Source organism: Eublepharis macularius, chromosome 12, assembly GCF_028583425.1.
Source record: "Eublepharis macularius isolate TG4126 chromosome 12, MPM_Emac_v1.0, whole genome shotgun sequence".
In the NCBI taxonomy this organism is placed as follows: Eukaryota; Metazoa; Chordata; class Lepidosauria; order Squamata; family Eublepharidae; genus Eublepharis; species Eublepharis macularius.
Genome location: NC_072801.1, coordinates 39,145,962 through 39,171,143, shown reverse-complemented (window position 1 = coordinate 39,171,143; position 25,182 = coordinate 39,145,962). Strand labels below are relative to the sequence as shown.

General features: G+C 43.6%; 1 protein-coding gene across 1 annotated transcript; it reads left to right on the top strand.

The window, feature by feature from the left end:
• Positions 1–16,166: 16,166 nt before the first annotated feature.
• On the top strand, positions 16,167–24,521 carry LOC129338574 (keratin, type I cytoskeletal 19-like). The gene is made up of 8 exons (XM_054992913.1): positions 16,167–16,675; positions 17,752–17,834; positions 18,284–18,440; positions 18,574–18,735; positions 20,223–20,348; positions 21,091–21,317; positions 23,182–23,300; positions 24,344–24,521. The coding sequence occupies exons 1-8, from the start codon at positions 16,187–16,189 to the stop codon at positions 24,355–24,357; spliced, it is 1,377 nt and encodes a 458-aa protein (XP_054848888.1). The 5' UTR covers positions 16,167–16,186; the 3' UTR covers positions 24,358–24,521.
• The last annotated feature ends 661 nt before the right edge of the window (positions 24,522–25,182 follow it).

Sequence of the window (25,182 nt, the reverse complement as noted above, 5' to 3'; positions counted from 1 at the left end):
TTTGAGCTAGTATATAATACGTACTACATATGTACCTTTCACAGAGAAAATTTCTTTTTATTCCCGTTTTTCTTCTTATATCTATGTGCTTTTTTCTCTCTTTTTATTAATTTGTTTAAAACTCTCAATACAAATAAACAGAAGAAAGGAGCCCTCACTTTTCCCAGAGATTGCTGAGAAAGAGGATGAAAATATATACTGATTCGGCAAGCACTGCCATTGAGTAGGTTTTGCCTGATCTTATTGATACCTTCACATTATTATTTATTTATTTCATTTGTACCTGGCCTTTTCCCCAGTGAGGACCCAAAGTGGTTTACATCATTTTCCTCTCCTCCATTTTATCATTCTCTAAGTGATTCCTGATTAACTAGGATCACGTATGTAGCTTGTCTAGAAATCACTGCTCTCACTAGAAATCTGTTTAATTTGCCCTTCAGTGGTATCAACTCATAGCTAAAGCTGACTGGCTAGGTAGCACTATGATGTCACACCATTAGCTACAAGATCCCTGACTGACTGGGACAACCATAGGACGGAGAAAAAGGAAAAAACAAACCAAGAAAAATGGCAAAGAAGCAGATAGGGAAAACAATGAAATAATTATTGTTGCAGAAAAATCTTCAGTTATTCAGACCCCCTGCCCCCAGCTGGCATTTCCTGCTGCCATTCTGAGTAGTAGTGGGAGAAAAAAATAATGGCTGTTGTTTAATGATGTGTTGCCACTTCCAGGAAATCCCAGAAAAGATGTCATGTCTCTCAAGGGCTGCCAGTCCCCTGGTGGGAGCAGGGGATGAAGACACACCAACATTTTTCCAGTCCACAGCTCACTCAGGGAAAATGGAAAACACGGACTTTTGCTCCTAATTTTAACCCTTGCCTGAATGGCCAAGAGGTGGCACCTGGTTGTAAGACTGCTCAGATGTCTCCCTCACCTGTCTCTTTTACTCCTGGCAGGTTCTTTGCTTTTAGCTAAAGCAAACATCTTTGCCAAGAATCTGTCCTGAAGTTGGTTGACATACTCACTTGTGTCTAATAAAGGCTTTGCTGGTTGCAATTAAGCCCTAAATGTCTGACAATGTGAAAATGGTGGTATGAGATACCACATTTAATAGGCATTGCACAATGTCAAGTTGCATTCCTCATACACTTGGATGACATCCCCCTGCAAGACAACCTTATAAAACTGTCACAGGCAAGGCTAGCTCCAATGTGCTGAATTTATGAGACAATAATCATGACAATGACAGTGATGTATAGGCAGCCCTTGGGATGGGGAGTAGGTGCATGAGAGACAAGTCTTGTATTCAATGAATAGCCATCCAACAGCATGTGACCCAAGGGGGATTCTGCATCTTCCCAGCTCCTGGGAATGGTATCCCATGATGCACCTCTTTCCACATTTGGCAAAATGCAACCATTGTTTCCAATGGGAAACACAATTTGGTGCTTTCAGGGGCCCTGGGGGGCATTTTTTGAACAAATTTTACCAAAATTTTCCAGGGATCTACTTCTAACTGTCCTCTAATGACCCTCCAAGTTCTATGAAGACTGGACTTTGGAGGCCATTTTATGGCCACCCAAAATAGGTGCCCCCAGCCACCTCTAATCTCCATTATTCTGTACGAGGAAAACCATGGGGGCTATCCAGGGGGATAGGGTGGCATTTTGCAAAAGAAATCTACAAAATTTACAAGGGGCATACTACTGTAAAAACTACCCAAGTTCCATGAAGATTGGACCCCATGCCTCCCCCCCAAAGAAGGTGCCCCCAGCCACCCCCAATCTCTCGTATTCCTTATGGGGAAAACTAGGGGAGCTATCTAGTGGACTGGGGTGGCATTTTGCAAGCAAAATCCACCAAGTTTGTAGGGGAGCTACTACTAACTGTCCTCTAAAGATCTTCCAAGTTTCAGAGAGATTGGGCCCTGGGGGGCAATGATCCATGTGTTTCTGCAGTGGAAATCATTTTTCCTGCAATAGAAACTAATGGAGAGTGGCTGATCAGCCTGCTCAGGAGGTGCTGGGTTTTTTGGGGAGGGCTTTATTTTGGTTCTATTGGGCTATCTGGTGTGAAGATTGTAATTGAGAGTGTGCCTGTGGCCATGGCAGCGATGATCCATGCATTTCTGCAGTGGGAGTCAGTTGGGGTCACCTTCTTTGCAGGGCCATAAAATTGCCCCCCATGGTCCAATCTCCCCGAAACTTGGGGAGTCTTTAGAGGATACTTAGGAGTAGGCCCCCTGCAAATTTGGTAGATTTTGCTTGCAAAATGCCACCCCAGTCCCCTAGATAGCTCCCCTAGATAGTTCCCTTAGATAGCCCCCCTAGTTTTCCCCACAGAGAATGGAGATTGGAGGTGGCTGGGGGCACCTTCTTTGGGGGGCCCTCTGGTGTCCAATCTTCATGAAACTTGGGGAGCCTTTAGAGGACAGTCAGGAGTAGGTCCCCTGAAAATTTGGTAAAATTTGGTTCAAAAATGGTCCCCCTTGGCCCCTGGAAAGCCAGTCCCCACACAGGATCTGACTGCCATGTGACTAAAGTGTGCGAGTGAACAGGAAAGTAATGGGGAAAATGCGTGTACGTGCAATCATGTGTTCTCCACATGTAATTTATCTCATGTTGTTCAGCACTTAGGCAGGTCAGATTCAAGGGTAGAACCAGGCCAGAACCCAGCAGGGTATGAATGAAGCCTGGCAGAATCTGAAGCGTACAAGTTTTTCATACTCCAGAAGTAATTACCTGAGAGAATATGGTTTCACTGGCCAAACCACAACTATACAGGTTGGTTTGAAGCGCCACCTTCTCCTGCCTCCTGCACCCCAAAGGCATGAGGCTACATGCTTCTTTACTACAAGTGACAACCACATACTTTAAAAAAAAAAGGATTTTCTGTAAGAAACAGTCAAGTAAGACTGGGGGGAAAGTGGAACTGTTTTGGAGAGACTTGGAAGGAACAGAATTAGCATTTAGCATATATTGGTTTCTGAGGTTTCTCAGTTGCTTGACAGCAGCTCACTAGACAACTCACTAGACAACCCCCCCCCCCCACACACAATTCTCAGCATTTCTGAGAATTCCACAGTATCGCCATCAAAAAGTGGAGAAGCAGGAAAGTTAAGATAGGAAAGAGCAATACTTTTTTGGATAAGGGGATCAGTTTTGAAAATGCAATCCCTCAAAACTAAATTTCAAGACTAGAGTAAGAAACACATGCTAAGCACAAACTAAAGTGACACATTGTAATGCTTTATGCCCCAGCAACATCCCAAAACTGTGGGATTTACTGTCATACCTACGTATTTTCCTAAGGATACCCCTACTACCACTAGAACACAAACATTTTGTTTCAGCCACAGAATTCCTGAACTTCATGGGACTTTGTTGGAGACCCAGTAGCAAAAGATAGGAGTGGTGTCTGAAATACAAACTACTAGCAGGATAAAGGAAGGCAAATCCCTTGTGATGCTTGCATTTACCTTTTGATGGGAGACTTATAAAAATTTTCTACACTTTCGTGTCCATGCACAAGGCAAATCTGGCACCAATTTTGCCTACATGACGAATTCCCTGGAGGAAAAGGAGGAAGTGGAAGAAGATTAAAAGATACAACACTTTGGTGGCAAACATCTCACAATGAAATATTTATTAAGGACATGTGAGACAACACCATCATTAAAAGAAACTGCAGTCCTAACATTTTTTAGATGGTGGCTGTAGTAATGAATACAGGAATTAATATTTTAATGTGGATTTAAAATGCAATGTCTCTCTGCCTCTTGAATACACAAACACACATTAAAAGCCTGCATTCATTATTTTTCCTGCACTAATTACTTCCGTATGATTAGCTGACTAACACATCAAAGACATGGAAAAAGTATTCATCAGAGAATGCCTGCAAGGCATTATGCAAATCCCACAAGCTGATTATGACAGGCAACAAGATAAAAATGATGTTGAACAAGCTTTGCACAAATGTCAATGAAGCCACTTATTCTGAAAGCAAAGCACTTTGGAGTGTGGCACGCCCCTCTTCGCAGACAGAAGAAGTTCCCAAGATACTCTGTTCTGTGACAAACTTCTTGGCTGCTAGAAAAAGGATCAAATCAAAATGAAAGTTCAGGGAAGGCATATCCAACCTTTTCGAGCCTGTGGGTACTTCTGCGATTCTGAAATCAGGTAGCAAATGCCGCCACAAAACGGTTGCCAAAGGGGCTTGGGCCAATCACAAAATACTGGGAGGTTCTAAGACACGTATCCTCCTATGATGGAGGCAGCTGTTTCTGAATGAGTGCTGTTTGTAGACACAAAGATGATGCTTCTTGGGTTCTTTAGTGAGACGGTGGAAAGCTAGAACTGGATCTTTGCTTTGGGGGAAAAAGTAAGTCAGCACCAGGGAACACATTGGTAGGCACCATGGGCATGTTGGAGATCACTGGTGTATGGGGTAGAAGTGGTAAGTGAGAGGCCAGCACCAGAGCTGTGAGGAAAACCTCAGCTTACAAGTAGAAACCAGGGTCATCTTCTTTAGGTCAATATATTGAAACATTTTTGGAAGCCTGTCTTGGGATAACCTAGAGAGTGCAACCCAGAACATGGTAAGCAGACTATATGCTTGTATAGTCAACCTTAATTTTTACCAGTTGGTTCACTTGCTGGAACCAGTCACTAAATGAAGGCTTAGAGCAGAAGCTGCTTGGTGGGTCAGGGGCTACAGTCCCCAGAAAACACTATGTTTATATGGTGGAAAAAGTTGTGCCATCCTTCCAAATCCTCTACCCCCAAGAAATGCCATCCACATTTTGTACCACAGATCTATACAGCACAATCTAGACTTCAACTATGTCACAGGTACAAAGCAAGAAAAGGACAGAGTGGACAACTAAAACAGGTGAGCTGGGCCACAGACTCCTATTTCTAAGCCACAAGTATAACACCCAGGCACTCAAGATATTTTTAAGGGTGCAATTGGAGGATACCCTAGAACATTTTTTTTGCTATAGAAATAAAGGACAAGAAAGACTATCAGTGCATGGACGGCTTAAAAAGGCATAAGCAGATTGCGCAAAATGAGTCAAGCTACAGGTGAAATCACATCAGTGCAGCAATTGGAAAGAAAAGGAACCATACATATTATGATAAACATTTGACAATCTGTTTTACAGATGGGGAATATTGAGAATGAGTGAAAGCTTGCCTAACAAATGAGTGAATTGAGAATAAAGTGTTGAAGCACAACCTATGCCAAAAGGCTGTTGGGACAGATACACACAATCAGAGTAGAGGGGGCACAGAAAAAGCAAGAAGTCAGAGTGCTACTCTCTCTTTCTCATGCAGTGAAGTGGTAATGCTGTATGTTGCCTGCAGCATTTCAGATTGCAGGCGTGTGCTACCTTGGTCGTACATTTGAGTGGATCGAAAGTAACTTGGCCAGTCTCTTGCCCACAGGTATCCACTCACCTATCAAGGGACAAAAAATCCAGATCACAGTTTTTCTGTAGTTGAGAGCAGGTGTTGTGCATAAATGACGCCAGCAGAGCAAACACCTGCTGATGGCTTTAGCAAGCAAGTCAAACCACATGCTTTAGGAAAGGGATTGATCCCCTGGAGTTTTTAGCAGATTTTACTTTAGAGACAATATCCTGGCTGGTTAAAGCTACCACAGTGGCTATTTTAAAGCTATCCTCCTATTGCAAGTGGCTGTCTATTCACTACTGGGGTCAGTTAAAACTAGAGATCCCCTAAAATCACTGGGACTCTTCCTGTGGTGGTGACATCTAGAGGTGTATTTGCACTAGATGTATTTTAAATTTCACAATGCAAACTTTAAGCACTCACTGTCAAACTTGATACTGACCATGTGATGACCTTTGTCAGCAGCGAGAGCCAGATTCCTTTAGATGAGCTGGCCAGAGTCTTTGGTCTTCAGCCTCTGGTTCTAGTGCACTAGGGGGTGAGAGGGTTACAACAACAGAGGTACTGTTGCTGTTCCTAAAGTGTAAAAGTGGTGTATCAATTTCCATGCTGCCTGGCACCAGAAGAAATCTGAAATTACTTCTGGAGTATCAGCAGCAATGGATATGAAAGTCCTTGATAGCCTTCCTGAGGTGGGAAACAAACTCACAAAACATGTCTCAAGACAAGGAGGGGGGGAAGAGAAAAGGAGAGAGACAGGTACAAAGCCACCATGATCCATGGAGTGCTTCAGAACACAGGGATAGCTGTGGAAACACAACCTATCTAGAACAGTTTCACCCCAATCTTCCTCAAGGAGCCCAGAGTGGTGCACGTGGTTCTCTTTTGCCATTTTACTGTCAAAAACAGCCCTGTGAAGTAACCACAGGTATATTTTGCTCTGCCTTGGCTGTCAGACTGCAGAGGTGTTTTCTGGTGCTTCCATATGACACATCAGGGTCAAACCAGGGTTTCTCCTGCTTTGCTCTATTTTTTTCCCAAACCTTCTTTGCTATGAAAGATTGCAGTCCAAGTGGGTTTGTATGCTGGGAAGGTGCAGGTTCCCAAATGTCCTGCCCACATTGGTGCCAGAGGAGGAAGTTGGGAAGATCCTGTCTTGCCAGCAGCAGCTGAGTTCTGTCTGGGCTGATTATGTTTTTTCCTCCCCTTTCAGGTACTGAAGCCTGGGTGTGGCCAAAAGCACAAGACCTTGTGTGCAAGCTTGTAACCTGGGGCCTGCGTTATCTAGCCCAGTGAACCGCCACCCACTTAGAATGTGATTGTTTTCTTTCCCTGATTTATTTCAATTATATTGTTTAAATTGGCTGCACTGGAGATTTCCAGCATCCCCTCTGCATCCCTTCAGGGGAGAAAAGCAGCATAAAAATAGCCTAAATAAATAAATATATATATATATATATATATATATATAAACAAAGTTTGTGTAATCATCCTCTTGCACCCACTATGTTCCCCAATGCACTACCAGGGGTGTTTGGGGGATGGCGGCAGTAGTGAGGAGATGACTGAGGAAAATATGGAGCAGACTTCCATGTGAATGCTCTTTTGCTGCTGCAAGTCCTTCCGTATTCATACCAGCACTGAACCCACCACAGAGAATCACTGCCAGATAGATGCAGCCTAAACTGAAAGAGAGTTTCTGGCCAATATCCACTCAATTAGCTTCATGGCAAAATGAGGTTTTGAACCTGGCTCTTCCAGATTACTGGTTCCTAACTATTTTGGTATGACCTCCAAGTCCAAGTTTACTTCATATGGTGACCCATCCAGGGCTGGCCCAAAAGATTGAGAAGGCATGGAGGAGTGAGTTGAGGAGATACAGGAAGATGTCAGAAGTCAGCAAAGAGGTGGGTGGCAAGCAGCTCAGTGCAGTACATCTCCCACAGCAGGGGAGCAGTGACACACTGCTGGGGGCTGGGCAAGAGGTTGGGCTGCTAAGGAGCAGTGCCAAGACAGACCCTATGCTCATACACACCTCTTTCTCTCCTCCTCTCACTTTTCCATGTGCTGAACAGCCCCCACCAACCCTCCGGCCTTCCTCCTGTTCTTCCAGCTATTATTGTAAAGTTACTAGTTGGCAGACAGCCATTATTGTCGCAAAGGGAGAGAGGGAGGGGAAAGTGGGAGAGGAGAGAAAAAGGATGTACAGGACAGGAGACACCATTAGGGATGGCTGGCCTGCGATCCACTTTCAGAGGCTTTGCTACCCACTTTTGGGTCCTCACTAGACATGGGCATGAACAGCATTACGAACAGAAAAAAAAACCACGAACAGCCCAATCTGCTGTTCGTGAACAAGCTGTTCGTGAGGCCCCATTCTAAAGGAACAGGTGGTCATTAAAAGCCTTGTTCGTTGCCTTCAGCAGCCGTTCAGCAAGCCAGACAGTCTGGCGCCTGCTGCAATCAATCCCCTTGGCAACCGGAGGGAGGGAGGGACTGAACTCTGTCTGAACTCCTTCTGGCTTTCCTTCTGGCTTTAGCCCTTCAAAGTACTTCCAGCAGAGAGTCCCATTTTTGCCACTGTGAAGAGAAAATGACAGCCAACAGTGAGGCCCGTGGATCATGCCTTTCCCGGGGTGCAGTCTCTCTGAAACTTGGGGAGACTTCAGAGGACAGTGAGGACTATGTCCCCTGCAAATTTGGTGGGCATTGGACATTGGGAAGGTCAGTTTGTGGGATGTTTAAAGGGCCCTGCTCCTTGCACGTGGCAGGAAAGGGCCCTTTAAACTATCAGCTGGCAGGCAGGGAATCCCCCCCCCGCCACCTGCCAGCTGATAGTTTAAAGGGATCTTTAAAGGGCCAGGTAAGTGGGTTTGAGGGGGGGGGCTAAGTGGGGTGGAGTTTGGGGGTGGTTCTGGCCCCCACAAACAACGAACATGTCTGGGAACAGTCCATGTTTGTTGTTCATTGTTCATTGTTCGTGGATGGCACCTAATGACGAACAGGGCGTTCGGGGTTTTTTCCCATTCGTGCCCATGTCTAGTCCTCACCCACATGTTGGGAAACATGGTACCAGATCATAGTGTGACTGACCACTACACCACAATGAATTTCTCTGCTGGACTAGATGGATCTTAATCTGACCAGAAAGACTCTTCTTTTGTATTTATGTGAAATCAAGAGACTTATATTCAAACAGAATTGGGGGTGGGGGGGATACATTACGAGAGAAATGTGGATGCAGAGTGAAAAAGCACTACGTGGAGAAAATATGAGAAATGACAGATTGGGAGAGGCTGGAGAAGAAACAGATGGACAGAGCAGAAGATGGGAAAATGGAGAAAGGAGACAGACATAAAAAAGAAAACTAGAGATAGAGAAAAAAAGGATGTTGGAAAGGAAAGGAAGAGAGTAATGTAAAACTACAGGGCTGGATCCAGCCATTTTTTTCAGTCTCACCTAATCCCCTCCTTCAGTCCCCATCCTACATGTCATATGTCTATGCAGGTCCCATGACCCCCAAAATAGCATTTTTGGGTTGTCAAGTCCCTTTTTCACTAGCAGAAAAGCTGGTTGGATCCAACCCAGGGGTGGGGGAGGGGGAAGAGAGAGAAACCACCTGTACGATTAAACATTGAAAGACAGCCTATGGTTTCAGGCTGGCCTTAAAGGTGGGTCTCAGCTCTAGAGCAGTTGAAGCCTATAATGCCCCAAGAAAAAGAGACTGGAATGTCTCATAGGAGACATCGTTTGTTGCAGACAGTTTGTTAGGCAACTCCATCAGGGAAGCAATAAAAGGCATTATGTTAACATCTGTCCTCCCTCACAGTCACTCCTCTGTACCAATTATAGTTCCCAGAGTCTCTCCTCCTTGCCCAGAGGACCTTTCCATCCATAATTTCATTTTCAGTGATGGCTGATCTTTGCTGAATTTGTTCTTGGGGAATGACTTGAGTGCTTTCCCGAGGGGAGGGATGAGCAACGACAGCTCTGAGGAACTGTCTACAGAGCAGAGTTTCTGGTCCTAGCTTGACCGGTTCTTTCTCCTTAGGCCACCAAAACATTTTGGTGTAGCAGCCAGCCATCCCTTGAAATAAGAAGCAAAGACCCTGAAGGCTTTGTTTAGGGGGTTTGGTATTAATATCATAAACACAGGTCCAGGTCGATTGGCTGGGCCCTTGTAAAACGAAGAAGGGAGCTCTGATTCTTGAAAGTCTACATTCTGAAAATCTTGTTGGTCTCTAAGGTACCACTAGACTCAAATACTGTTGTAAAAGGAAGGTCTTGAGTTTCAGTTCCACCTGGAAGCCGCACCTTCTGCCTCGGGAGTCTTACTTTCTGAGGGCAGGCTGTGGTCTCTCAGATTGCAGCCTTGGGGATGTAAGCCGTAGTGATTGATGCAATTTAGAGACATGTCCTTACAGGAATGTAGAGGATCGGAGTTTACCGAGGATCCCTAATGGCTGGGAGGGAGGAGCTAGAGGCAGTAGGACTCAGAGATAAGGTTGCCAATTCTGGGTTCGGAATTCCTGGATATTTGGAGGTGAAGCCTGGGAAAGGCAGGATTTAGGATGGAGAGGGATTTCAGAAAAGTATAATGTCATAATGTCCACACTTCAAAGCAGCCATTTTCTCCTTGGGAACCAATCTCTGCTGTGGGAAGATTAGTTGAAATTCCAGGAGATCTCCAGACCCCTCCTGGAATTTGGCAAATCTACTGAGAGAACATTTAGGGAAGCTAGGAGAATACTGTTTGCTTGGCTATTACATTTATTTTAACATTGGTGTGTGCCTCATATGACTGGACCCTAACGTATCACATATGCTATTACCTGTGCTGTACTTGTACTGGAGAGGGGACAGTTACACCTCAAAGTATGCCCATCCTTTCTGCATACAACAAGATGAATGGTTACCCTAAAAGACATTGTGGGCTGATGCACCTTGACCCATGACCTATTGGACATATTATAGGGAATGACACAGGTCCACACACTTCCACAACATGCCAAAGGTACCTTCTTACAAAGAGTAATGGATATGCCAACCTGTGAGAAACATGCTACTAAAAGGCTCATTCGATTTCCTTGCTCATCCAATCTTCTCCAGGCATTTTTAAAAAGAATATAGGAATGTTTAAGTTGGTAATGCAAGAGTGAAGCAGTCTTATTATTTATTTATTATTTATTTATTTAAAACATCTGCATGCAGCTTTTCCATTCAAATAGGGTCCCCAACATGGTGAACATGAAAACATTTTTAAAAAGTTAAAACAACATTTAGTATAAAAATAACACAATAAACACACACACACAACACCAAGAACAGGGAAGAAGGCCAGTAACAGTTTTGAGGGGTATGCCAAATGGAACAGTCTTCACCTGCTGGCAAAAGACAGCAATAGAGGGGGACAAACAAATCTCCTTGGGGAGGGAGTCCCAAAGTATTGGTGCCACAACTGAGAAGGCTCTTTCTTGGGTCACTGCCACCAATATAGCCTCTGATACACCCGAAGCTGTGCCTCCGAAGACAGCCAGAGAGAATGGGTAGGATTATATGGGTGAAGGTGGTTCTTAAGGTATGCTGGTCCCAAGCTGTAATGAGCTTTAAAGGTTAATACTAACACCTTTGAATTGGGCCTGGAAGCAAATTAGGGGGGCAGTATAGATGGAACACGTCTGAAGTGATATGGTCCCTACAATCCACTCCAGTCAGCATCCTGTACCAATTGTAGCTTCCAGACAATCTTCAAGGGCAGCCCCATGTAGAGCACATTGCAGTAATCCAATTTGGCTGATGCCAGGGCATGAACTACAATGGCAAGATTTTTTCTACCCAGGAAGGGCTGCAGCTGGCTCACCAGGTGAAGCTGGTCAAAAATACCCCTAGTAATTGTTGCCACCTGTTTATCCAACAAGAAGCCTGGATCCAGAAGAGGCCCCAAGATATACATGATTAAGATTCAGAATGTTCTGGATGAGTAGCAAACATGGACTCCCAAGTCAAAACAGGCCTCATTGATAATCAGGCAACAAGAAGCCTCTGGACTGGCCAAGCCAGGTATAAATACTTCACCTTGCCTGGTCCAAAAGAGTGGGGAGCCTTGCCCATTTCTTCCAGATCTTCCTACTTGTTCACGAGTGGGTTTGTTATTCTCAAGCCAAAAGGACATCACAGCAAACCATTAAATTTTGCCAACACTGATCTGTGTCTTCTCTTAAGGCCACACAAAAAAGCTACCTTTATAATAAGACCATATAACACCCACCTCAAAAGCCAATTACTGGTAATAGTAGCTTCCTCTCCACAAAAGAAAGAGGGCCCTTTCCTTCATTTGAGACAGACGAAGACCAAAAAGAAAAAAGGAAAGAAAAACCACCTTCCAATGCCTAATAAAATATACATCACTTTGGGTGTGCCTTCAGCATTCCAAACTCTATGGTCAGTTCACTGTTGTATTGATCTCTGAAATCTTGTTGCTGGTAATCCAAGACTGTCCCTCTAAGACTGGGTGGGAGGGTTTTCTTCCTTTTTTTAAAATCTGATCCTTTGGGCCACCTCACACATTACATTTTTTAAGCTGTATACCTATAAAGTTTCAAGTGTGCAGCTAAATATAGCAAACACGAATGCAACACACGCACATCCTTCTACACACCTGTATTGTACTCATACATCTGGATTTGCCACCATTTATTTAAAGCATTTTTATGCCACCTATCCTATCAGTTCAGGATAGGGTTGCCAGTTCAGGATAGGGTGGGAGCCTTGCACTCACCCTCTGCAGTCTCCGTTGTGTCTTCTTGCACATGTGCACAGCACGCATGCGCTCCCAGTGTGCGTGATGACATTATTCCTGAGAAGTGACATCATCACGCGGGTCAAAGGGTGGCCCGGCGTGCGCTCTCGCACTCACCAGAGGGCTGAATCCCCCTCCTTTGCAGGCCTGATTCGGGTAAGTGGGGGGGGGAGGAGGAAGTGGGAGCAGGGGATCCCCCACCTCGGGCGGGGGAATGGCAGCCCTAGTTCAGGATCTCCAAAGTAGCAGAGTTAAAGCATTAAAACAAATTTTATAAAAGCAATTCAACAAAACAGTCATATAAACACATAGAAGGGAATATTGGTCAATAAGGGTCACAAAAGGAATGCCAAACAAAACTGAAAAGTCTTTACCTGGCTGCTGGCAGAAGACAATGATAGATGGGGACCTGGCAACCCTAAATCTAGGAGATTCAGGTTCGAATCACCACTCTGCTGTGGAAGCTCACTGGGTGACTGATCTAATCACACACTGTCAGCCTGACCTTCCTCTCAGGGTTGTTGTGAGGATAATGTGGATGCAAGGAAAATGATATAACCTGCTTTGGGTCTCCATTGTGAACAAGGCAGTATATAAATGAAGTAAATTAAAGTAAGTAATGGGGGGGAATAAAAGTAAATTGTTTTGTCAGTTTGAAGAAGAGAAGGATGTAGGGAATAAGGTTGCCAGCTCCAAGTTGGGAAATTCCTGGAGATCTGGGAGATGAAACTTGGAGAAACCTGGAGAAAGTGGGGCTTGGGGAGGAAAAGTACCATGGCATGGCATAATTCCATAGAGTCCACCTTCCAAGACAGCCATTTTCTCCAGGTGGACTGATCTCCGTGGCCTGGAGACCAATTGTAATTCCAGGAGATCTCCAGTCATTACCTGGAGGCTGGCAACCCTGGTAGGGAAAGATGAGCATATGGAGTCTGCTGGGGAGGAGGAGAGGAAATAGTGTGGGGGCAGCATACAAAGAAAAGTGAAGTGCCCACTCAAGTCCTTGCAGTTTTCCGCCATGGCCTGCCTTAGCCAGCACCATGCAACTGGGCCATAGGGGAGAGGTTACCAGGGAGGAGTAGGAAAGGTGAAGACAGAGGCAGACAACGGTGGGTGGGGAGGAGAGATGGAAGCAGGAGAAGGGGGAGAGGCTATAGAAGGCCAAGGAAGGGAATGAGGACACTGTGGGGGAGAGGAAAATGAGATGCCCCCTGCAAGTCCTTGTGGGGCCCCCACTTGTCTTTACTATTTCTTGTCCTATTTTCTATTTCTTGTCTTTACTACACCAGTTTGGTGTAGTGGTTAAAAAAGAGCAGCAAGACTCTAATCTGGAAAACCGTTTTTGATTCTCCACTCCTCCACTCGAAGCCAGCTGGATGGCCTTGGGTCAGTCATAGCTCTCTCAGAGCTCTCTCAGCCCCACCCACCACACAGGATGATTGTCGTAAGGATAATAATAACTGTTTGCAAACTGCTCTGAGTGTGGCATTAAGTTGTCCTGAAGGACGGTATATAAATCAAATGTTATTATTTTCATTATTATTATTATTTGGTACATCTTTAACCTGTTCCTCCTCTAAGGAGCTCAGTGTATGTGTTTCTCCCCTCCTCCATTTTATCCTCACAACAATCCAGTCACAGAGATAGAGAGTGATTGACTGAAGATCGCTCAGCAGGAGCGACCTGAACCCAGGTCTCCCATATTCTAATCCAGCACTAACCACTACACCTCAGTAATACCTCTCCAGATTCAACCAGATAAACTCTGGCTGGGTTTACAAACATTTTACTTTGGCTAGACACAATGAGAGCAAATTCTGGACATTAAAGATTGAGTTTTAGCCATTTAACAACCTTTAATTATGAAGGATGAGTAATTGTTCTGCTGAATTTTATAAACTGGAATAACACACACAGAACAGCTGGAATTCTGAGCTCCAAAGCTGGCACAGAATAGGAAAGCTTCCAATGCAGATTAATTTTGAAATGCTACTTCCTTCAAAGGAATTTGGGTGTTTGAGATGGTGCCTGAGAACCTTCCCACTGCCATGTAGTTTCGACATGACATTCCCTTCGAGGTGGTTCCAAATGCTTTCAGTGCATGAACTACTCAAGAATAAAATATACCTGCTTTCAGCAGAATGAGCATGAGAGATCCTAAATATTTGCACTATCAGAGATTTAGTAGAGAGGGTTTGCCTTTGCCTGCCTCTGCGTAGAGACTCTGAACTTCCTTATGGTCTCCCATCCAAGTAATAACCGGGACCAACCCCTCCCCCGGCCTATATTTTCATTTAGCCATAAACTACGCAAAGAAGGTAAGTATTCATAGGGCACAGAGGTTGCTCATGGCGGGAATCTTTGCTACCCACTGTACTTCAAATGCATGAGCAGCATGGTGTAGTGGTTACAGTTTCATGTATTGGGATAGTCAGGTTTGATTCCTCAATCTGCCATGGAAGCTGGCTGGGAGCGCATGGGCCAGTCACTCTCTTTCAGCCTAACCTACCTCACAGAGTTATTGACGTGAGGATAAAATGTATCGTATTGATTTGGATCCCCACTATGGAGAAAAGCAGGGTATAAATATTCAAATAAATAAAATCAAATCAATCAGGGACTTTCTTTAAAAATAATGAGGTTGGATTTTTAGAAATGAGTAACAACTAACAGTGTTACTTGTTTCTAAAAATGACAAGCCACCCAGAGGCATGAATTTCGCCATATACACTAGTAATAATGCCCATTGTGTGAAACAGGCTCTAGAAAACTGATTTGGCGGGTCCTGTTCCGGTGACAAGCAGGTGCTTCGCAGCGGCCTGGAGGCCAGAGTGGGAAGGCACCGAGGGGAGGCGCAGGGAGGAATGCTTAGGCCATCAATTCAGTGCCCCCCCTCCTGGCAGCAAGTGGGCGCTTTTCAGTGGCCTCAAGGCCAGAGTTGTCTGCAATGCACCTGCGGGAGGATAAAAAGTGAGTCATCACCAATACGGTTTGCCTTTTATATAGTAGGATAGATATAGATATAGATATAGATATAGATATAGATATAGATATAGATATAGATATAGATATAGATATAGATATAGATATAGATATAGCTAGAACCCCTGTCCTTGAGTTCAAGGTAACACCAGCAAGCCTTGATTATGGGGAGCCTTTGTAGGATCCGGTGCAGGAATACCAGGTGATTCTGGAAGAAGGTAGCATTAGGATCAGGAACACTCAGCCAGACTGCCAGAAGCCTTTTCCTGCATCCCTTTCATGGGAGGTTTTTTGGGCGAATTCTCTTCCTGGGATCCAGCAACTGACTTTTGTCTTGTGCAGGTTGTGTTGGATTTGATCTTCTGGCCGTGCCAAGTTGGCAGGTAAACCTGAACAGGACCAAAAAATGAGCCCTAAGTACTTTTCCCAGTTCCTTCCCCTCCAGTGTCCCATAGCTTTGCAGCTATTCTGGCCTTCACCATGAAAAGAAAAATCCCATGCTCATTAAAGTTAAAATGAAATCAAAATAGAATCAGAATAAAATCACACTAATGATGGAGGTAAAGTGCTTCGTTGCAATAAGCGGTAATTATTCCTTCCTTATTTATAGTTTAGGGCAGTGTTATTTTATAATCGCTCTTTTGTAAAATTTTCAGCAAGAGACCAAGCTGACAATTCATGCAACATTGTTGCTGATGGTACTTTGGAAGAAAGTTGCTGACACTATGAAATGCCTTCCATATGTGACTGAAATTTCTGGAGGCAATTTTGCCTCGGGGATAATTTTTCTTGGCAGAGACAGCCAGATGAGCTTGCCCTGTGGAACAACATGAGGAAGTCAAAGAAACACCCTGATGGAGACTCCCACATTGCACTATAAATAAAGATCAGAGTGAACACAAACCGCTGTAGTCTGGTTTTTGTTATCGAGCTGAGTGTCTTCTTTGGCTTTTTCTTGGGCTTTGGGCTTGCTTTTGAACTTTTGCAATGAGCTTTAACACCAAACAGAGCACCACAACGGTGTACACCAGAGCAAGAAGCAGCAATGGTAGCAGCACTGCTGGTGGTGGAGTCAGGGTTGTTCCAGCAGTGTCTGCAAGAGACACTGCTAGATCCAGCATCTCTAGCAGAAACTATGGTGGTGGGATGAGTGGAGGAAGTGGCATTGATGGTGGCTTTGGAGTAGGGACTGCTGGTGGTTACGGGTTCAGTGGAGGCAGCACCCGCTTTGTGCATAGCAATGGTTGTGGATTTGGGGTGTGCAATAGTACCTCCTTGATCTCCCACGATGAGAAGATGACCATGCAGCACCTCAATGACCGCTTGGCCTCATACCTAGACAAGGTACGACGCCTAGAGGAGGAAAACAGGGAGCTGGAGAGCAAAATCCGAGACTGGTATGAGCAGCAAGGGCCCATAGATGATCAAAAGGATTACAGCAGTTACTACCAGCAAATTGAAGACCTTAAAAACCAGGTAGGAAAACTCTTCTTCTTCAATGAATGCCCAGATTAACCATGAAGCTAAGCACATGGGATTGATGCTCTGCTGTAATTTATCAGATAGTGGAACATTTAATTTTATTCCATGTGCAAGGCTCTTTCCAAATCCCCTGGAATGCCATTCTGTTATCAAAAAACAGAGGGGCTGGGGCTGGCTGTGTCCTGGCTGTGGGTGTTTCTCGAGCCCCCAGCAGGGCTTTGTCTGTCTTGCAGCTTGCTCCCTACATTGGGTTCTTTGAACACCAAGAACAAAGTAAGCCATGGCTTTAATAATTACAGAAACGGTGAAGAAAGAAAGCTAAATGCTAGGATGTACTAAAAAGAAAAAAAGTATAATATGCATGATCTAATCTATTCATCTGTCTGTCTGCCTCTGATGTATTGTCTGTAAAATGAAGAGTATTCATGCACTTATTAATTACTTTGGGGCATTGTAGGCAAAAGTTGGAGCTCTAGCCTGCCTAATTAATTAGAATTATACTCTGCAGGTGTCTCTCCACAATATACTTGCTTTCAGCTGGTCTGGATTGTGTGGGTTGGTCTTGTTGGCAGGGGTGGGGTGGTGGTGGGAGCATTGTTGGTTGATGATAGTATACTGGAAATGGCAAATTTGGCCCAAGTGTGAATTTTTGGGACAGGAGGGGAGGAAAGAATATTCTTGTGTAATTATAAAAAGAAAATGCTTTTTTCTAAAAAATATTAATCAGCTAATTTACCCAAGGATCCCTGCCTAGGGATGCTCTGGTAGTGGGGAAGTAGAAACAGCAATGAGGGTGCAAACAAGGAATGCGATTTGGGGAAGGAGGTGGTTCTGGCCTAGAGGTAAAGCTGTGGGGTGGCTGAATTGAGCAGGAGCTCAATGTGTACAGAGTCACACAGAAAGCGGAACAGAAAAGCAGGTGGGTCATGTGGCCTGTCCTACAAGGTTGGGGATGGTGCTGAAAAGAATTTAAAGAATTTGAGATGGCGGGGGGGAATCAGAAAGAGCGGTTAGATGTGAGGCTGATAGAAATGTATGCTTTATCACCAATTATTTTCTACTCTCCACAGATAATTTGTGCCACGGTGGATAATAGCAAACTTGTCCTGGATATTGATAATAACCGGATGACTGCAGATGACTTTAGACTGAAGTGAGTCTTTATGAATTATGCAACACCCATTTCCCTTTTCTCTTCCCCACCTCCCAATTTATCAGTTCATAAATAAGGCAGCTCCTTAAGGGTCCTCAGATATTTCAATTAGGGTTGCCATTACCTCCAGGTGGGGCTTGGTCTCCAGACTACAGAGATCAGTTCCCCTGGAGAACGTGGCTGCTTTGAAAACTAGAATCTATTGCATGATACCTTGCTGAGGTCCTTCCCTTCCTCAAACCCTGCCTTCCCCAGGTTCCACTCCCAAATCTCCAGGAATTTCCCAACCCAGTGTTGGCAACCCTAAAGTCCTTGGCACACAAGTAAATGGAAGGGAAAGGGCTGCAAGCACAGGGCCTTTGCATCCAAAGAGAACTTTTTCAGAAGTCTATAATGATCTAGTGGCTTTCTCAGACAGGGGATGTTTATTTTTCTTACTTTGGGTGTAGGTATGAGACGGAGCTGGCTCTTAGTCAGAATGTGGAAGCTGACATCAATGGCTTGCGCCAAGTTCTGGATCAGCTGACCCTTTGCCGGTCCGATCTGGAGATGCAACTTGAATCCCTCCGGGAAGAACTGTGTTGCCTCAAGAAGAACCATGAGGAGGTGAGCTCCTTCCTCAACAAGGCCCTTGCAGAGAGAAGAAGGATACCCCCAGCTTCTAATAGGAGAACACTGGAAAGATCCTAGTTCATTTGGAACAAAGGTTGCATTCAACTTTCACCAACTTTTTTTGCAGGAAATAAAGGAACTGAAGAGCCAAGCCAACAGGGATGTCAGTGTGGAAGTCAATTCTTGCCCAGGTCCAGACCTGAAGAAGATCTTGGAAGATATGAGATCCCAGTATGAATCCATGATTGAGAACAACCGCAGAGAAGTTGAGCAGTGGTATGAAAATAAGGTAGGTTGTATGCAGTATCCAGTCAGATATTGAAGAACAAAAGGTCTGAATCACAGATGCATGTATAGTAGAAGTTAGCAACTGGTCACCTTTGAGCCAAATCTAGACCAATGACGGTAAGCTAATTAACCCCTCCCTCCATTGTGTCTGCAGGAGGAAGGAGAAAATTGTGATTTCCTGTTGAGCTGCATGTTTGGTTCACCATCTTCCCATTCTTGCCACCAAACTAGCTGCTAACTATGTACACAGTCAACATAGAAATTAGTTTGTTTTTCATAGCAAGTTCCAAGCTTGGTGAATCTGTAGAGCTGATTTCTAAAAGGTGACCTCAGACTTCTTTGTGGAACTCTGCTGGGTCTTGAAAAGGCTTTGCTATGTACCAATTGCTTTGCTTCTGAAGCTATGTCTCCTCTTTGGGTATTGCTATACTGGTATGATGAACAGGTGAGAGCACAGTTGGAATACTGTTCCTAGCTTTGGTGAAGCTTAATATGTTTAGGAAAGATGGAAGAAGTCCAAAGAAGAGTAAACAAAGTGATGATTAAAAAGCTTGACCTGATCACTTTTAGATGGAAGCTGAGAAGGGAATGACAAGCATCCTACCTTAGTCCAGAGGAAGTTCCTCCTGCCTAAGAAGTCTTCCTCCAACCTGGAAGCAATTTCTCCAGCTTGGAAGCCTAAGAATGCCTGCTCCCACTTTGGTGGCTCTTCTGTTGGAGGACAAGTCACTTAAGTTGGATGAAGGCTCTTTGGCTGGATAAAGGCTTCAAACATTGGTCGGTGGAGTGGTAGAATACGGAGCAATACATGGAATGTAAAAAAATGAGAAAGCAGAAGCGCTAGTCAATATAAGTGCAAACTCTTATTTTGGAACAATCATTTCATACCATATCATCTCCTCTTTTTTTCTTAATGTTTAACCTATGTATAACTAACTAAATTAATTAAAGTTTAATCTACTTTTGCTTTTTGACATGTCTTTAGCAGACAAATGGACAATTATTGTCTCTCCTCTTTTGAAATCTTTTTTGAAGCCGGGGTTGCTAACATTTTCTTTTATAAGCGTTACTTAAATAATATCCTGAGCTACCCCCCCCCCCCGGCACACTACCAAGTTTTGTTCTATCCTAGATATAGAACAATGCCTGGGATGGCTATCAGAAATGAATCTGACCAGCTAAATAGCACAGAAAACAAACCTATGAAATAATAAAAACAAAAGCCTAGAGCAGATATTTTTGCCATCTTTCCCTAGACATTCTAGGAAATGAAAGACTTCCTCTGCAGCAGCTGGTGAATTATCAATAACATATGAGCTACATATTGGAAATCCCTGTTATAAATACGCCCCCCCCTGCCACTGTTATCTTCTTGCAAGGTTAAATGTAATCATAGGATCAACCCAACTGTTCTCCAGATGACTTCTTGTGGGAGGTGAAAATTCCTGTTTTGCATTTGTTGCATTTGTTGATTTTTTTTTTTTACAGATGGAGGAAGTGAATCGGGAGGTCACCAATAGCAGCAAAGAATTTGAAGATTGCAACAACCAAGTCATTGATCTGAAACGCCAGCTGCAGACCTTGGAAATAGATCTGCAGGCTCAGTTTAGCCTGGTAAACATACATCTCTGCACAGTCATGCAACTGGGGCCCTGTAAATCTTACCTTCCTACTTTTTTTCATGACTGAGCCACACTTGCTAACAATGTTGCTCATGAACCAAGTATGTACATATCAAGGGCACAGACAGTCAATCTTGGTAGCTTCTCTACTGCAGTGGAGCTCTGCAGGATTATAGATTAGATGCAGTTTCACATGGTTTCAACGTGCCCAGGAGGATGCATACAAACAGGGGGCTGCTTCCACTTTCATTGCCTGAATTATTCCACACTGCTATTACCTAGGCACTGCAGCCACCATAGATTTTGATGACAAGAAGGGAACAGATAATGAGAAAATAAGAGAATGGGTAAGGGGGGGTTATCACATGGCAAGAGTAAATGAGAACAACTAGCCTAGAGCAGGAAGAAGAAGAAACGTTTGTGGTGGCTGGCTATCATGTCTCTTCTGGGAAACCATCTGTGGTCTCTCCTCAAGGCCATTTTAAAAGCTTGCCTTCAATAATCTTTTGTCACACAAGCTTGTACCTGCGCTGCAACCTACTAGAAAGGTTTAGCTCCAAATACCATCCATCTGATCAATGAGCATAAGAGTAGATCTAGGCCTTTCCCACTGTAGCCCCAATGTCACAGTAATCCTTTTTTTAAAAAAAATTCTGGGTTGTACTTGTTCTTGAAATTTTCAGCATTGTTTCCAGCTCCTCAAGTTTTCCTTTTGCATTTTTTTAATTATCCAGAGAGACTCACTGCAGGGCTCTTTGGCTGAGACTGAATGTCGCTACAACAACCACTTGGGAGAAATACAAAACCAGATCTCAGCTTTGGAACAGCAGTTGGCAGACCTGAGGGCGGAGATGGAGAGCCAGAACCGAGAATACCGAGAGCTGCTGGACGTTAAGTGTCGCCTGGAACAGGAGATTCAGACATATCGCAGCCTGCTAGAGGGCGGGCAGGAGGACATAGTGTAGGTATCCTGTAGAGATCTGTCTCGTCTTGGAACTCCTCTTTCTTTGCTGGGTGGTGTGAAGTAATGTCTCAATAATATACCCTTTTGGGGGGCTCAATGGAACAATTTTGCTTAGAGCTGAAATGTGTTATTTGCAAATATTCCAATTTATTACAGTTTCAAAATGCTGAATGTGGAGTTTTTACCTCAGAATGTGAGTGACTTTGGTGTCACTATTTTTTTGACGTTGGTAGATGCCACATATGAAATCTCAAATGCTATCTATAGTCAAATAGTAAATAATACCTTACCTCAACTGTTGAATACAAAGCAACGCCATAATTCACAGACAAATACTGAAAACAGCATTGGATGTACAATATAAATCTGAGCAGTGAACATCAACATTCTTTGAGGATTGTTCTCTGAGGAGAATTTTAAGTGCAAATTCATTTCAGCTCTAGTATTCAAGAAACTGTACTATAATGTACCAAACCAGTCTTTTCCTGAAGCATGGGACTGGGCTTGCTTGAGTGGAACTTTTGTGTGCTAAGAGAGATGCATCATTTTCTTGTTTGTGGCACAGGAATGTTTGAACTGTATGGGTTAATTGGAGGTATGTGTGTGTGGGGTGGTGGTGGTGGTCCACTTGCAGTGCTGGCCTTTTGGTCCTTTCTCAGCTACAGTTCCACAAAATGGCAGGATGCTGAATAAAAATCTGCACTGTGATTGGCCTAAGGGGCTCTCATAGGATTACCAATCTCCAGGTGGGGCCTAGAGTTCTCCTGGAATTACAATTGATCCCCAGACTCCCTTGGAGGAAATGGCAGCTTTGATCAGATTCGGTGGCATCCCATTTTGGCTGAGCACCTTCCCCTCCCCTCCCCAAACTCTGCCCAGTCAAGGCACTGCCCTCAAATTTCCAGAAATTTCTCAAATTGGAGTTGGCAACCAGAAGATGTCAGAATCCCCTGGAGGGATGTAGTCCAGCCACAAATGGGCTATGTGATCTATTTATTATTGTATAATACAGATAACTTTTATTCTGCCTTTCTTCTAAAGGTAGCACTTGCACTCAAGGCATCTTAATAGTAATTTTTTAAAAAAGATAATACAGAATTATACAAAGCAATCGAAATGCAGCAAAAAAACAGGAAACAGCACAACAGCAGTTATAAAAACAACAATAAAATCCTCTCTTACTGATAGGGTTGCCAGCGCCAATTTGGGTAATTCCTGGATATTTGGGAAGTGGAACCTGTAGATTGCAGGGTTTGGGGAAGTAGGATATGATGCCATACAGTCAGTATTCTAATCTAAAGTAGCCATTTTCTCTAGGGGAATTGATCTCTATGACCTGTAGATCAGATGTAATTCTGGGAGATCTTCAGCCACCACCTGGAGGCTGGCAACCCTACTTACTGATCATTATAAGAGGTATTTTTGGTTAGAGAAGCACCTCACCATTTCCTTCTAGAAATGTCACAGATTGGCTGAAAACCTGGTTTCCTTTGTGTAAACATTTGATATTCAAAATATGAAATTTCAATGTTTCTGGAAATCCAAAACAGAACATTTGAGTTTCAGATCTTTTATGATACTCATATATGGAGATTTTCCCTATGCATACATTAAATGAGACTCAAAATTTAGCAAACAAGCTTCAGAATCCATATTCTGAGTTCTAGAGCAAAGGAACACATCAAAACTTGTTTAATGATCCTCTGGTTGATGTCCTATTTGGGACAGGAGAAGTTGATTACTGGAGGTATGGCCTCACCGCCTCAGCCCCAACTTAAAAGAGCGTTTTTTACTTAATGCTGTACATTGTCCTTTTTTCTTTGACTTCACTCAATGCTCCCTTTGACCCTCTCTCTGGCAGCAGCCACAGTAACACCAAAACAGGAGGACTTTCTAGACAACCAAGTGCGAATCTCAGAACCTCCCACTCTTACAACACCTCTCCTAACCGTGCCCAGCCACTGGTGACTGACATCAAAGGTAAAGGGGAAATTCAATGCTCCCACGCAAAAGAGAAAATAACACAACCCTTTAAAAAACACCATTTCCCTTCAGGGCTGAATAGCAAAAATGGCTCCTAAGAAGGAACTAGATTTGGTTAGAGCATTTGGCCTACAAAATGGGGTAGGACGGAATGGGGGTATAGATATCTTAATTTCCTAACACAGTGGAGTAAATGTTTGAATGATCAAGTGATACAGAAGGTTTTGTCCACCCAGGCAGTTCTTGGCCCATTCTTACAGACCCCCAACTGGTTTAATTTTTTAATACTTACAGTTAAAGGTTTTGGAGGCCATTGTGACTCCTTTCCCCACAACAGCAAATCCTTTTTTTCTCCCATCAGTCAGCTGGAAGGTGTTACTCTCTGATGCTCCTTTGGGTCCCAGTAGTTTTCAGAGGTTTAAAAGGAGTGTAAAAGATCTGGGATTCCCTTCCTGTGTATCTCCCACCAGAAACTGATAGATTGCTCCAGAGGCCAATGTGATGCCTCAGAGAGTGCTGGTGCAGTTCTCTTGTATTCTACTTCCTCTGTAGTCTTCTGGACCTTCTGCCACTAGGGAATGGGAGATCATCCCAAAATTTCCATCCAGGTGTGGGCCCTGTGCTGTGACAGGGCCTTTGAGAGGTACCCAGCCATTCCAGCCCCAGATACTGGCTCTGATCTTCATGTCTGACCTGACTGCTTCCATTAATTCAGCAGAGTATACTTTTTTAATAATACCCCATCCTTTGACATGAATTCCTCAACCATATGTCTTTTATTCCCTCCCTCCTTCACCCTCCTAGTACATCCATACAATGCTTCAAAAGTTATATTCTGCAATTTAACTTGAATTTCAAAACTAAACAAATCCCCATGCCATTATTTTCTGGCTCCATGCCTCAAAGTCCCCCTCCCTCTCCCCTAAGCTCTCCTGTGGGCCCCTTTCTTAACATCTCCTTTGTTTCTTAAAGCAGTCTGATTGCTTGCAATATTATTTCCATTTCCAAAGGTAATTTTTTCTCTGTTTTTCTCCCACTAGCATACGTCAGATAGATTTCCAAAGCAGCACCTCCATAAGAAGTGGTCTATAGCCTGCTGAACTCACGAAAGCCAAGTACCCATTGATGGGCTGCCTCTGGGCTCACCATATTACTTTCTTCTTCTAGAAAACTTGGTGGTTCCTACCATTGTTCTGTGTGTTAATCAACAAATCTTTATGGAGCTGGTCTTGGGTGTTCTACTGAATGTGGGTCTTTAATAAAACTATTCTTCTGACTGATGCAAGCAAAAGAAAGTCTGTGTCTATGTTATTAACACCATGTCATGCATCTAACAGTGGGGGGAGTTATCTCAGTCCAGTTTACTAAAAAGGCTGAAACTAGAAAAAATAGTTTACTTACAGGACAATCTTAAGCAGAGTTCTAACCTTAAAGTCAGTGGCTTAGAAAGGTGGAACTCTGCTTAGTATTGCATTACTAGACTCCTTAAAGTTTGAAAGATCTACCCATCTACTCAGTTCTATTACTGCTGGAAGTGGGGGGGGACTGTTGAGTTTAAAGCAGGATCATTGACTGACCTCAAGCTTTGGTGACACTGTCAACCCCAGTGCTATATAACATCTCAGATCACCCAAGCACTACAAGAAAATTTATCATATTTATGGTTTAGAAGATGAAGGTCATGGATATATATTTTAAGTTAGCTAAGGTGAGAAGATAGAATAAAATAAAAAAACATCTTAAATTCATTTATTTTAAAATATTTTGACTCTTTTAGAAATATTTCTAATTGCTTTAACATTTTAAAGCATATTTAATTTTAAAAGAAACATTTAATTTTAAAAGTTGTAACATGCGCTATCATTCCTTTGGCATGTTA